The sequence below is a fragment of the Hemicordylus capensis genome, chromosome 3 (genome assembly GCF_027244095.1).
Source record: "Hemicordylus capensis ecotype Gifberg chromosome 3, rHemCap1.1.pri, whole genome shotgun sequence".
Lineage (NCBI taxonomy): Eukaryota > Metazoa > Chordata > Lepidosauria > Squamata > Cordylidae > Hemicordylus > Hemicordylus capensis.
The window spans coordinates 344,352,413-344,368,052 of NC_069659.1; the positions used below are offsets into that span (position 1 = coordinate 344,352,413).

General features: G+C 41.7%; 1 protein-coding gene across 3 annotated transcripts in view; it reads left to right on the forward strand.

The window, feature by feature from the left end:
• The window catches only part of FXR1 (FMR1 autosomal homolog 1), a 70,885-nt gene that overhangs the window by 9,183 nt on the left and 46,062 nt on the right, over window positions 1–15,640 (forward strand). For all 3 annotated transcript variants that reach the window (XM_053306512.1, XM_053306514.1, XM_053306513.1), the window contains exons 2-3: window positions 9,697–9,749; window positions 10,663–10,756. In XM_053306512.1, the coding sequence (XP_053162487.1) occupies window positions 9,697–9,749; window positions 10,663–10,756 (147 nt within the window). The remainder of the gene's footprint in view (window positions 1–9,696; window positions 9,750–10,662; window positions 10,757–15,640) is intronic.

The following is a 15,640-nucleotide window of genomic DNA, read 5'->3' on the forward strand; positions in this document are numbered from 1 at the left end:
GCAGAATCTAGGAAGGTTGAAACAACCCTTCACTTCCTCCCCTGGATCCCCCAGACTTGTGATGATGGAGAGCTGTGCTTGCCCTCATGCTCTTATAAATGCAAGCTCATAGCCAGCTGAAGAGGAGCAGGCAGTCTGAGGCTTTAAGCTGTTGGACTCCAACACCCTCGCTCCACCACCACCGCAGGCTTTTTAAACTGTGAAGATGGGACTTTCCCTTTGTAGTTTAAATGTTTGATTGTGAGAGGTGATAGCCTTTGAGAACACACTTCCTCCAGGTCCAGATTTCCTTCCAGCTTTCACCCATGGCATTTTTAATGGGTTTCACATTTTTCAGACTATGGACCGATCAGTATTTATGATATACATTGGCCACAAATATTATTATTATTATTTACATTTTATATCCCGTTCTTCCTCCAAGGAGCCCAGAGTGATGTACTACATATTTAAGTTTCTCTTTCACAACAACCCTGTGAAGTAGGTTAGGCTGAGAGAGAAGTGACTGGTCCAGAGTCACCCAGCAAGTATTGGGACTTCAACATGTCATGGATTGTGCCATTGGCCAGCTTTACACATAGCATGGAACTGGTAGTTGGGCTGATCTTCCTCATCCATGAGCATGGATGCGAACCCTACTTCACGTCTTGGGAACGATATGCTGAGACTGGGTGTGACATATGTACCCACCAGTATCGAAGTATTCTACTCTACTTTTGGCATGACATCTGTAACAGATTTGAAGTGAGTGACATTTGTTTGGTTTTGTGCCGCAAGTAGGGTAGAGTATTCTGAGATTGGGCACAATATATGACAGACCTTGACAAATTTTGCTGGATATATTAGTTACTAAACTTAGTGATGTACATTGTTAGAAAAGAAACAGGGCTGCCTGGGAGAAATAAAGGTTTTATATGAAATAACACTACCTCTGACTAGCCTAGTTTAGGCATAGTGGCTAAATTTCTAGCTGCCATGACTCCGTGATGCTTTGATTTGTCAAGCCCCGATGGACCAACCCATCAATCTCATTGTCATTCCTGAGAGCAGATGTAGTGCTCATATACTTGGGGCTGCAGCAGCTCACCTTTCATGTTCTGAAATTAACGGAGCAGCAGCAACCTTGCATCTAGCTATTATGACTAAAGGGTAGATGATAATTGAGGCATACACACCTTTTCCTGTTTTATGCACTGATAAAATGTAACAAAGTAATTTCTGTCAAATGGGTTGGAATTACAAGTGTGTCCTGAATTAAGGCAAACTTAGTTCTTGGGATCCCTTAGCTAAAACATTTGGAAACCACTGATCTGGGGAAACATTTCTGTAAACGCAGAACAGTGGTTCGTATTGGTGCACGTTCTTCAGTACTGAAAGCCACGTAAATTGTGTGCCATTGTTCTGAGAGTTGCTTCTTGTGTGTAACTGCTTGTGTCTTGTATATGATTGATACAATTGCATTTAATTTGTCTACGCTGCGTAACACATGTCAACACTGTGGATGCCATACTACAAAAAATATATTGCAATTATTGTACAGTATTGTTTTTATTGTTGTTTTTAGTGCTTGAGATGTGAATATTTTCAATTGCTCAGAACTCCTGAGCTGACAAACCATATTTGGTGTCGTTGTCGTTGTTCTCCTCCTCCTCCTCCTTTTTTCTTCTGGCAAAATGCTGCTTTTTCTGTTCTAGTTACTTTTGCCATGCAATTTTTGGATGAACTTCTCCAAAGATGAATGAATAAAAGGTTTTTAATGAGTGGGAAGTTAGAATTATAACAAGGGCCAGCAGTCTTCACAAAAGATGTTTTGGTCAGAATGAGATCATAGCTGTACATTGTCCAACCATACTCTACTAAAGTAACTTGATTGAATTAATTTCCGAATACTCGGAGATCTTATTCTTAATGCTTTCTTGTTTGGCACATGAAGTGTTGGGGCAAAACCAACACAGTGCTGTGTGAATGTGTGTGTTGCTAACAGGCTGGTGACTGCTGCAACCATTCTTCTACTTACATGAAATCAAACGGAATATAAGCACTTTGTAGGTTTAACTGCAGGTCATGGCGCAGCGTGGAAGCAACCTGCCTAGAGAGCAGGAGGGTGTTGGTTCAAATAGCTGCTGGTATGTTTCCCAGAATATGGGAAACTCCTGTATCGGGCAGCAGCAATATAGGAAGGTGCTGAAAGGCATCATCTCATACTGCGCAGGAGAAGGCACTCCTGTAAACCACTCCCGTATTCTACCAAGAAAACCATATGACTCTGTGGTCTCCAGGAGTCACTCAAAACCACAATCTTTCTTTTCCCTGGAGGAAGAATTTGCTGAGTCATTTCTTTTCAGGAAATTGAATCTTGTGGTTCAGGGAGGTAGGGTCTTGTTTGGTGTGACAATTGTGGAGCATGTCCCAGAGGGGCCAGTGAAGCCACATTGTTGGTTAGATGTCTAGTGAAAACTTTAATTTGTCCAAGTGTATTGGGGGTAGGTTTCTGACTATCCTGCTGCTCATATATTTTTATTTCCTGTTTAGTTTTTTGCATAATACTTTTCTCTGCGTGTTCTTTCCACATCACCTTGAGCACCTACTTAAAAAGGTTATTGATGTATTTATGAATAAAGCTTAGCTTTTTTGACAGCAGATGAAGTCATGAAACTATTTTAAATAGCTTATTTTACTTTAAATGCAAGTAAATATGGTATAGAAGCATAGTGTCCAGATAGTGAGAAATAATAACTTTGCTTTATTCACTGGTCAGACCACATTTTAAGGAGTACATTGATAAACTGGAATGAGTTCAGAGGAGGATAGCAAAGATGGTGTGAGGTCTCAAAACCAAGTGCTATTGTGAGGGACATTTGAAGGAGCTGCGCTTGTTTAACCTGCAGAAGGGAAGACTAAGGAGTTATATAAGAGCATCTTACAATATCTGAAGAGTTGCGACGTAAAAAGAAGTGGACTTGTTTTTCTTTTTCTCCTGAGGGCAAAACTAGAACCAATGGATAGAAATTACAAGGGAGCAGATATAGGCTAGATATTAGACATTCTTATTAGGAGGAATTTCGTAACTATAAGAGCAGTTAGGCAGCGGAATAGATTACCCTGTGTAGTGGTGGTATCTTCTCTAGAGATGCTTCCGAAGCAGAGGCACCTTCTCCAGAGGTGCTGAAGCAGTCATATGTCAAGGATGCTGTAGTAGTCTCCTACTCTGAGCTAGGTTATAAAGACCTTGAAGTTGCCTTCCAGTTCTAAAAGTCTATGCTATGGTGGCAGTGTTCAGTTTCTAAAGGAAAAAGTCACAAACATTTTTGCCAAGCTCAAAATGCACAATCTTTGAATTAAACTTACATACAGTTGATTTGATCCATGTGTGATGTCTGTCCTCACTTTTGGTTGCTTTCTGCCATCCATGAGTCATATGTCTCTCTTGGTTTGAGCCTTGCTCGGCTAGCTCACGTTCACTGTCAAGTTGCATAGCTGTAAGGTTATTTTAGGCTATCTGATCATGATAGTAGGAGCTCTGAAGAGGATGTTAGAAGTTAAATATTTAAATAATAGTTTCTTATCCTATGTCCTGTCACTTTAAACAAATTAATCTCTTTTCCTCTTACGCTGTTTAAACGGTGTAATACGATTTTGAAAGTAGTCTTTGTTGTAATACACTTTGAAAGTAGTACAACAGGAATAATTTCCTGGACAACTAACATTATTCAAACAAATGTAGAAAATTTCAAAAGAACAATTTCAATATTGCTCCAATTCTCAAAGGATGCTGATGGCATGGGACTGATTCATTTCATTGGAGGTTGACATATATTACCAAAGCATCAAAATGTTTTGTGATTCAAATCCTTAAAGCTTCTAAGCAGGTAGAACTCCTGCTGAATAAGACATAGTGTGCTGAAGCTTGATCAGTATAGATTCTAAACACCCTTTATGTTTAAGATACTTCATGTGTTTCAAGCTTAGGTGTAAAGTGGCAAAACGTAGCATGGATTCAAATATGCATAAGTGAGATACAGGTTGAGAATCCTTTATCCAGACTGCTTGGGACCAGAGGTGTTCTGGATTTTGGATTCTTCCAGATTTCAGAATATGTTCATAAATGAGATATCTTGGGCATGAAAGGTTACTGGGTTTTTTTCTCCAACAACTCCTGAAGTTCCTTCCCGCCAAGCTCCTTCCCGCTTCCCCTCCTTCCCCTCTCGCAGACTAGCTTGAGAAGCGTGTGAGTGGCAGTGCAATCCCATTCACAAAATCGGCTTGGCTGTGCCCCAAAGGGGGGCTCTTCCCCATTCAGAGCGCCATTGAAGACGGAGCCCCGGGTGCTGCTTTGCCTCCCTGGTCCCTGCCATGCCTGCAAGTGCCCTTAAGTGCCACCAGCAAAGTGCCCATCCATATGGGAAGGGAAGAGGAGCCGAGGCTGAGGAGGTGCTGGGCAACTGCCATTGCAGACGGAACCGCGGGTGCTGCTTTGCCTCTCTGTGAGTTGCGGGTGCTGCTAAGTTTGGGGGCTTTTTGCTGCTTTGCCACTGTTAGCTGCTCAGTTGGGGCTGGGATTGGTTTGGGGGCTTTGTGAGTGGTTGAAGCTACAGGTTGAGAATCCAAGTGGAAAATACAAGCTGTGTTTGGTTTTTTTTCTTGGCGTGGTGTCCAGATTTTGGAGCTTTCCGGATTTCGGGAGTCCAGATAAAGGATTCTCGACCTGTAATATAGGGCAGAATCTAGACTAATATAGTCTTGGCTAAGTCCTATTGAAATTAATGAGACTTAAGTTAGTCATGACTAACTTGTTCTCACTGATACTTATACATGAATTACTAATCTGAATGTTATCCAGAGCCTTATGATGGAATTTTAACATCTTGAGATTTACTTGAGTCAATCTTTTCACTGTACAGTCTTATGAACCCTGCTCCTGACATCTACATTTTTAGTATGGGATGTGACTTAACATGCAGCAGTGTGTTCAGACTACACTATATGTGAAACATGAGGAACAGTCCCGGTTAGACTGTACAACCTCAATTACGCATGTTGGAATTGACCCTAATTCTAACATCTTAATTCCTAAGTCTCAAAGTGCATTCTTTCCCTTTTTCAAAACTGCCTTTTAATTTGCTGTATGTTGCTTTGATCCACTATTACCTCTGGTATACTAAACAAGTAGTTGTCAGGTCTTTTGCTTTGTACATTGCAATATAGATGTATAGAGATGGTGATTTCAAGATTTGAATAGGGTTACAGGTGTGTGTGTGCATCAAAATAATAGAATCAAAGAATTGTAACTCTTATGAATTTAAGCCCAACCCTAATTTAGCCCAACCAGGGGTGGTGGTGGGGGAGAATGGACCGGTAGTGAAAGGAGGGTGGTGAATGGACTGGGGCTGAAGACGAAATGAAGATGGGGGAGAACTAGAAGCTCAGACGCTCTGTGCCAGATCAGCTAGTTTAAATTACTTCATTTATTTTTGCGGGGGCTAAATTCCCACAAGAGTAAAGTTTCAACTCTCTATTATTTCACAATTCCTACAAATCCCTTGAATGTTTAGCTTATGCTTCCCTTTCACACTGGTGGTCAGACCTCCTTTGGAATACTGTGTCCAATTCTGGGCTCTGCATTTTGAGGATATTGATAAACTGTTTCATCGGAAGGAACATAAGTGGTGAGGGATCTGGAAACCATGTTGTTTGAGAAGTGCTTAAAGTAGCTGGGTATGTTTAGCCTGGAGAAGAGAAGACTAAGGGAAGATACAATAGCCATAAGGCTCTATGAGGAAAGAACTGGAAAGGAGTCTACTTCTCAGAGCTTCCTGTGCTTCCAGATGTCGCTGGGCCTTGACAGGGCTAAATTTCTCTTTAAGAGAAATTTTCCCAAGCACTCTTCAACAGTTCTGGGAAAAGCGCAGAGGTGAGCAGCAGTGTTCGCTCTAATTTTCTGCAGAATAATTTTTGTTCTGGGTGACAGTATCAAGGCAGTGTGCGCACACATGCATTTAGAGTGGGGCCTTTCTTATTCAGCCGGAGCGGGATCTAAAATGAACTAAATGAACTGAGCGGACATAAAAAACCTGTGAGCACGCACACACCTTAGAGGGAACACTGGTGAGCAGTGGGAATAGTCATCACTGTGCAGTGCTAATTTGTTATGTTTGTATACTTGCCCAGCCTGTGTGTCTGGTGATTTACGACAACATAAAACAAATCAAGACAAAAATTAAAACAATTAAAAACCATAGTTTTAGTTAAAATGTTTGGGTGAGCAAAAGTGTCTTCAAATACTTGTAAAAAGCTGTCAGCTATAGGGAGGCTTTTATTTCAGCAGGAGCGCATTTCAAAAAGTTGGGGTATCAACAAAGAAGGCCTGTCCCTGAGTAGCTACCAGATGAGCTGGTGGCAACTGCAGATGAAACCTCTCCAGATGATCTCAGTGGGCGATGGGACTCATAGTGAACTACTGCTACTACAAGTAATTATATACCACTTTTCAAAAAAAGTTTCCAAAGCGGTTTACATAGAGAAATAATAAAGATGGATCCCTGTCCCCAAAGGGCTCACAATCTAAAAAAGAAACATAAGATAGACACCAGCAACAGCCACTGGAAGGATACTGTGCTGGGGGTGGATAGGGCCAGTTGCTCTCCCCCTGATAAAAAAAGAACTAACAATAAATAAATAAATAAATAACTGCAAGGTGAGACTGCTTTGGTTGGCCTGATGGATGATGTCCAATTGGGAATGGACAGAGGAAGTGTGACTCTGTTGGTCCTTTTGGACCTCTCAGCGGCTATCTATACTGTCGATCATAGTATCCTTCTGGGGTATCTGAGGGGATTGGGAATAGGAAGCACTCCTTTGCGGTTCACACTTCCCCAGAAGGAACAGGTATACAGTCTGGGGGTGCTTCTGGATCCGAACCTCTCCCTGTAAGGCTCTAAACATTTTAGGCCATGGGTATTTAAGAGAACATCGTCTTCCCTACCACCCATTGAGATCATCAGGAGAGGTACGTCTGCAGTTGCCACTGGCCCGTCTGGTGGCTACTCGGGGATGGACTTTCTCCACTGCTGCCCCTGGACTTTGGAATGCGCTCCTTGCTGAAATAAGAGCCTCCCCATCTCTGACAATTTTTAAAAAGTCTTTAAAGATGCATCTGCTAATTGCTTAAAACTTTAATTGGGGGGGAAACCTATCAAATTGTGAAGATAAACCTAACATACTCCTCTGTGCTATAATGTGATTTCAAATTGATGATATTTAGATTTTCCATAGAATCTTCATCAGTATCTTAACACTTGTTCAAACTCTTAAAAGATCTATGGCTAAATGTCATCTCCTTGAGATGAAAAAAAGAAAGAAAATGAAAAAGGACTAATGAAACAGAAGTTTCATCCATGCACTAGACATGATGGAGTATAGAACAGAGAATTTTTCTAGGATGATTGCCACAAAAACAGATCTTTGAAGTTTGGATGGTGATGCTTCAGTAATTCTTGTCAACCATGGTTTTGTGATGTTATACAGTTGAACCTCAGTATCTGGATTCACGTATCCGTGTCTGGGTAATAGACACCTGACCTCGGAATACACAAGAAGGGACTTTAAACAAAACAAAACAGTGATTTTTGGCTGATTTGGGGCATTCCGGGGTACAGCATGACTCGGGGAGCAGCTAAGTATGGTGGGCAGCTTCCCCCTAAATTCCTCCCACCCCACTGTGAAATTCGATGCTTTGTTGTCACCCTGACAGGGAACCTAACCCCCAGTTCCCCATTGCCACAATGATGCAATATTTGCAGTTTCCGCATCTGCGGTTGTATCGTGGAACAGAACTCACACAAATATTGAGGTCCTTCTGTGTGTATATATAGATGCTCTCTCTACCTCTCCTGATGAGGAAAATATGAAAACTGCCTTTATAGCAGTGATTACTCTGCCCGTTGACATCTGTTTATGAATGTAGTAGAGATGAATCCAGTTTCTTTTATTTTTGTCATAGTATTTGAATTTGTGTGGGATATTGTTGACTGGTCCAGGCTAAGATTTCAATAAATTCATACTATTTTTATTTTGAAGTGTCACAATAAAATATTTTGATCAAGAAATCTTTATGCACAGCAACTTGTGGGGAGCAGAGCCTGACTTCCATGTTTTAATTAATGAGTCTACCTTCAGCTTACAATGGTGCTGGCCTAGTGACTGCGGCCTTTTAGGAAAATATGTATAAGAAAAAGTATCAAGCTCAAAATTCTACACTCAGAATGAGTTTTTTGATAGGCTCTGTATGTAAATTTACCTAAAATAAACAGGGCTGTGCAAACTGGTAGGCATGAGCTGGTGATCCTGTTCAATCTCAGTAAGCTCAGTGTTGTCTTCAAAGATCCTCTTCTGCATCTTCTTGCCTTCTGAAGTGAGGCTAGTAGTGATTGAAAAGAAGGCCTTCTCAGTAGAGACACCCTAATCTATGGAATGCATTTCCCACAGAGGCTTGTCTGGAGCCAAATATGAGGGATTTGAAAGAGTCAGACTAATACTTTATTGTGTTGGTCTCCTGCCATTGTATTGCATGCATGTATTAATGTTATCTCTTTATCCTTAATTCTCAATAACATAAAAAATAAAAATAATAATTTAGAATACACAATAAAAACAGACAAGATAAAATCACAACCTAAAAATCATGGAGAGGATCCTTCAGTGTTGGAAACTATGGCTGACATTCTTATGAACCATGCAGAGGCACAATGCATATTGCCTGCACCATGTTTTGTAATGTAGAGTCACTCTGTGTGCATGGGTGCGGGGGGCGGGTCAATTTTCACTGATCCGTTTCCCCCAGAAGTGCTCCCTGCAATCTAGAAGTAGGTTCCTGAGGATCATGTACTCCTCAGGGAACTACTTCGGGGGAAGAGGAGAGGATCAGGAAAAACTACCCCTCCATGCTGGTAATTGACTGAAATAAAGTACTACTAATTGCCCCTCCCTGCACAGAGCGCTACTCTGCCTTACTAAGTGCTGCAGCGATGCTTTGCATGTTGTCCCTCCGCACTATTAGTGATAATATCGGCCTATATGTCGAGGAACAGTTTTCAATTAGGAAAATGTTCCCAACCCTTTAGTAGCCTTCTAAGCAAGTTTAATTACAGGGACTGAAACGTTGGTGTGATTGGGACCATTGCAGATCTTCCTTCCTGAAAGGGAAAAATGGAAAATATCCTTAACTCACTCACGAAGTGGTAAATTAGAGTGAAGTATTGCAAAATTGCAGGCTGTATTCCTGCCTCTTCCTGTAAATTTTGTATCTTGACTGAAATTATTTAGACCTCGTGGATTCTGGCTGAAAATGAAGTTAATAAATGCAGCAAATTCTTATTAGTGTCTTCTGGTCATTTCCCTTTTACCTGGAAGTGAAGAATTATAATAGGTATAGGTTAAGTCTTTCTGTAAAAGCATTCATTTTCATAGAGCTTTGATTAAAGCTAGAGCGAACTGTGATAACTTATGTCCAGCTGTTCTTCATTAAGTATCTATGCAGAAACCAGCAACTGTAGCTATATGTTGAGTTTCTATTAAGAGTATGAATTCTCCTGGGTTTTAATTGCTGTGATGGAAGATGCTGTTTTGCAATAAAATGGAGTCTTAGTAAAACTTCTACCAGTCATGAAATTTTCTAACAACTTTTCCATTTTATTCTAGGGATTCATCAAAGATGTTCATGAGGATTCGCTCACAGTTGTATTTGAAAACAAGTATGTACTATGTTGTAAACTACTGTACAAAAAGTTATGTTAGAGTGCCTCCCCCGCTCCCTCCAATACATGACTTCTTACTATAAAGAGAAATGAGTGAGAGTGAGATATTGACTGTAAGTTATACCCGAATAAATTTCAAATGTTTCCAACTTCTTTGAGCCATGGTCATCTTGTGTGTTCCTGAAAATTATAGCAAATTCAGTTTTTTTCAAACAAATAAAATTTCCTTATATGATGATGACCATGGGCAGGCTTGTAAACAGCTCCTCATTTGTGGTTAGTATCATCTCCAAGTGACCAGGGCAGAGATACTTTTGTAAAACTGAACAGCAGTGACTTACAGCCAGACTAGTGCTCTGTTAATGTAATGCTGTTGTGCTAGCATAAGGACATTGCACAAAGAAACACATCTGTTCCAGACTAGTTCTTGAGCTAGTCAATAGTGTTGATGCCTTAGCCAGAACTTTGCACAACAGGTTGTTGCATGTGTTCTAGAGGTTTTCCACTAGCAACTACTTGACACTGCAGAGCTCCACAGAAGTTTGCAAACTTCTTAAGTGCATGTAGTTTCTCTTTATTTTGCTATTGCAGCACAAGTCTGGATGTCTGTGTGTGTGCGCGCGTGTTGGCTTGTTAACACAAATAGTTAGCATAAGTTTAGTTAGCAAAATTTAATTAGCAAAAATTAGCATATTTGTTGAGCCACAGATAATTAGCGTAAGTTTGTGTGGGCTGGTAACTTCTGTGTATTTATTTGCAAAGCTGATAAATTAGGTTCTGTGTTCAATATTAAAGTTGAAAATATTGCATTTGTGTCCAACATTTATAAATTATTCAAAATGTTACAACAGTGGATCATGCTTTTTACCTTCTGATTTTGGCATAATTTGAAATACTGTTCAACTTTCAGTTGGCAACCAGAACGTCAGGTTCCTTTCAATGAAGTAAGATTACCACCACCTCCTGATATCAAGAAAGAAATTGGTGAAGGAGATGAAGTGGAGGTGAGTTGATTTTGCATATTTCTGTCCTTGGTTAGGTTGCAACAACTCCCCTGAAAGGTTACAGTCAGAATACATTGGGATGTTGCCATGACAATCAGTGATTTGTCCTTTAGAAATGTTATTTGCCAAACCAGCCATATTTAAATTAGTAGGAATTGCACAGGAGCAGTGCCTGGTCCATTGCACCTTGCATATTTATTAAAATGAGAGCTTCTCCATCTGCTCTCTTGGTCGCTATAAAACTGCTAACCATTTAGAACTGGTCTGCCCATTATGATTACCAAGAGGACAGTGTTTCCAGCACTCTCCACCTGGTGGCTTACATTCTGTGCAGCAATGCACTGGAGCACATGCTGGTTCTTTGCTACTGCAAACTCTGTTCAGGCTGCTAGTAAATGCAGAGAGGCTTTGTTGCTACTAAGAATTGCATCATCACTGTAGCCACAATTCTCCCATTGGGAATGACAGGAAAATGGTTGCAACAATAATGAAGTAATTTTTAGTAGTCACGGAGTCTCTCCATACTTAATATCATAAGAACATAAGAACAGCCCTGGTGGATCAGGCCGAAGGCCCATCTAGTCCAGCATCCTGTTTCGCCAGATGCCGCTGGAAGTCATAGGCAGGAGTTGAGGGCATGCCCTCTCTTCTGCTGTTACTCCCCTGCATCTGGTATTCAGAGGCATACTGCCTTTGAGGCTGGAGGTGGCATTTAGCCCTCCAACTAGTAGCCATTGATAGACCTCTCCTCCATGAAGTTATCCAAACCCTTCTTAAAGCCATCCAGGTTGTTGGCTGTCACCACATCTTGTGGCAGAGAGTTCCACAAGTTGATTATGTGTTGTGTGAAAAAGTACTTCCATTTGTTGGTCCTAGATTTCCTGGCAATCAGTTTCATGGGATGAACCCCTGGTTCTAGTGTTATGTGAGAGGGAGAAGAATTTTTCTCTATCCACTTTCTCCACACCATGCATGATTTTATAGACCTCTATCATGTCTCCCCACAGTCATCTTTTTTCTAAACTAAAAAGCCCCAGGTGTTGTAGTCTTGCCTCATAAGAAAGGTGCTCTAGGCCCTTGATCATCTTGGTTACTCTCTTCTGCACCTTTTCTAGTTCTACAATGTCCTTTTTGAGATGTGGTGCCCAGAATTGTACTCAGTACTCCAGGTGTGGCCGCACCATAGTTTTGTATAAGGGCATTATAATATTAGAAGTTTTATTTTCAGTCCTCTTCCTAATGATCCCTAGCATGGAATTTGCCGTTTTCACTGCTGTTTTACATCGAGTCAACACTTTCAACAAGCTGTCCACCATGACCCCAAGATCCCTCTCCTGGTCAGTCACCAACAGCTCAGATCCCATCAGCGTATACTTGGTTGGGGTTTTTCATCCCAGTGTGCATCAATTTACACTTGCCAACACTGAACTGCATTTGCCACTTTGTTGCCCACTCACCCAGTTTGGAGAGATCATTTTGGAGCTCCTCACAATCAGTTATGGATTTCACTACCTGAAAGAGTTTGGTATCATCTGCAAATTTGGCCACATCGCTGCTTACCCCTGCTTCTAGATCATTTATGAATAAATTAAAAAGTACCGGTCCCAGTACAGATCCCTGGGGGACCCCACTTTTTACTTCCCTCCATTGTGAAAACTCTCCATTTATACCTATCTTCTGTTTCCTGTCTTTCAACCAGTTAGCAATCCACACATGTCCTTGTCCCCTTATCCCATGACTGCTAGGTTCCCTCAGGAGTATTTGGTGAGGAACTTTGTTAAAAGCTTTTTGGAAGTCCAGGTATACTATGTCAACTGGATCACCTTGATCCGCACACTTGTTGACGCTCTCAAAGACCTCCAAAAGATTGGTGAGGCAAGATTTACGTTTGCAGAAGCCATGCTGGTTCACTCCCAGCAGGGCCTGTTCTTCTATGGGCTTTACAGTTTTATCCTTGAGGATGCTTTCCATCAATTTGCCTGGAACGGACGTTAAGCGAACTGACCTGTAATTTCCTGGACCGCCCCTGGATCCTTTTTTGAAAATAGGTGTTGCATTTGCTACTTTCCAGTCCTCTGGTACAGAGCCAGATTGCAGGGATAAGTTATATATTTTAGCAGGGAGGTCGACAATTTCACATTTGAGTTTTTTGAGGACTCTTGGATGGATGCCATCCAGCCCTGGCGATTTGTTAGTTTTCAGTTTTTCCAGACAGTTTAGAACATCATCTCTTGTCACTTCTATCTGACTCAGTACTTTAGCCTCCACCCCTAAAAAGCCTGGTTCAGGAACAGGTATTTGCTCAGTATCCTCTGCCGTGAAGATGGATGCAAAGAACTCATTTAGCTTCTCTGCAATCTCCATATCCTCCTTAATAATCCCTTTCACTACCTCATTGTCTAATGGTTCAACCACCTCCCTGGCAGGTTTCCTGCTTCTGATGTACTTAAAGAAGTTTTTGTTATTCCCCTTGATACTTTTGGCTAAATGTTCCTCAAACTCTCTTTTTGCCTCCGTTATTGTCACCTTGCATTTCTTTTGCCAGAGTTTGTGTTCCTTTCTGTTCTCTTCATTTGGACAGGCCTTCCAATTTCGGAAGGAAGTCTTCTTCCCTTTTATGGCTTACTTGACAGTACCTGTTAGCCATGCAGGCATCCTCCTGGACTTAGTGGTACCTTTTCTCCTTTTGGTATACAGCAGACATCCCCAAACTGCGGCCCTCCAGATGTTGCTGAACTACAACTTCCAGCATACCCAGCCACAAAAAATTGTGTCTAGGGATGCTGGGAGTTGTAGTTCAGCAACATCTGGAGGGCCGCAGTTTGGGGATGCCTGGTATACAGTCTAGCTGGGCTTCTAGTATTGTGGTTTTGAGTAAACTCCATGCACTCTGGAGCAAAGTGACTCTCCTGATTTTCCCTTTCAGCTTTCTTTTCACCATACTCCTCATTTTGGAGAAGTTTCCTCTTCTGAAATTCAAAGTGTCTGTGTTAGACTTCTTTGGTGATTCTCTCTCCACATGTATGCTGAATTTGATGGCACTATGGTCACTGTTCCCTAAAGGGTCGATGAAACTGACATCACGCACCAGGTCCTGAGTGCCACTCAGAATTAAGTCCAAGGTTGCCTTCTCTCTAGTTGGTTCCAGGACCAACTGTTCTAGGGCACAGTCATGCAGCGTATCTAGAAATTTGACCTCTTTGTCATGACCTGACTGTGAATTTACCCAGTCAATGTGTGGGTAATTGAAGTCACCCATTATTACAGCCCTGTCTCTCCTTGACGCTTCCCTGATTTTCTCCTGCAACTCCCAGTCACTGTCAGTGTTGTTATCCGGAGGGCTATAGCATATCCCCAGTAGCACGTTGGCCTTGTATTGTCACCCACAGGGTTTCTGTGGAGGACTCTGATCCACCTAGGTTTTCTAGCTTGTCGGATTCTATGCCTTCTTTAGCATACAGAGCTACTCCACCTCCAAGGTGCCCCTCCCTGTCCTTTCTATAGAGTTTATAGCCAGGGATAACAGTGTCCCACTGGTTCTCACTGTTCCACCATGTTTCAGTTATGCCCACTATATCTATTTCTGTGTTCGCAACCAAGCACTCCAGCTCACCCATCTTGGCTCGGAGGCTTCTGGCATTGGCAGAATCCATTTGTTAGCAGTGTGGATGGGCTTTGGTTGGAGTAGCACAGATCCATCATGTGCACCCTGTTCTTGGATCAGCAGAGTGCTCTGCACAGTGTAAGCTGGTAATCATAACATGCAGTCCAGAGCTAACTACTAGAGGTCTTCTAGTTACTGGGAGAGGGCAGAAAGAGGAACTCCTCTCAAATATCCAAAGCAAGCTAGCCATGTAAGCTGCTATTTGCCATCATGGCTGTAATGTCTGGAGCTTCCCATCAGATGGGTGTACCAGATGATGTGGAGAGTTTCTGCCTTCACATTGCCTGTTCTTTTTGGAAGGCACTAATGGGAAGTCTTTGCAACTGGAGAGACTAGCCCTTGTTAATTAAAAACATATTTATTATCATAGGCATCAGTACTTTAAAAAGGATGTTCAAGGTTCCTTGTAGAAAAATTCAGACTTTAAAGTTAGATTTTTAACTAATTTTATTCAAATGCACATGGAAAACATCTTTGTGCTAACTTGAATCTTCGACATCTGTGATAATATTTAAATCTGACAGCTTTGTTAGCCTTTTTTTTTTTTAAACAACCCTCTTTTAAAGTCATGTATTATACACATGCTGCTTTTCCTTCTGGACTTTCAGAATGGTTTATATGAGAATCTCAGTCTCCCATCTGGACATTGACTCAAGCTGAGGCCTACTTAGTTTTAACAGTGGATGTTATCAATATGCTGATGACACTCAAATCAATCTCTTCCTACCCTCAATACCAGGAAATGGCTAGCCCCTTATATGTCTGCCTATAGGCAGTAATGGGCTGGATGTGGGGTAATAAACTGAAGCTGAATCCAAGCAAGATGGAGGTACTCATTGTTGGGGGTCGTAATCTGCAAGACAGGATAGAACTTCCTGTTCTGGATGAGGTCACACTCCCCCAGAAAGAACAGGTTCGTAGATTGGGAGTGCTCTTGGACCCGGGTCTCTTTCTGGTGCCTCAAGTTGGGGCTGTGGCCAGGAACGCGTTTTACCAGCTGCAACTGATTCTCGGCCTGTTTCTTGAAGAGAATGAACTGAAAACAGTGGTGCACCAGCTGGTAACCTCCAGGTTAGACTACTGCAATGCACTCTATGTAGGGCTGCCTTTTATATATGATTTGGAAACTTCAGTTCATAATGCAGGAGCCAGATTGGTCTCTGGGGTATCTCAGAGAGATCACATTATGCCTGTTCTCAAACAGTTGCACGGGCTGCTGA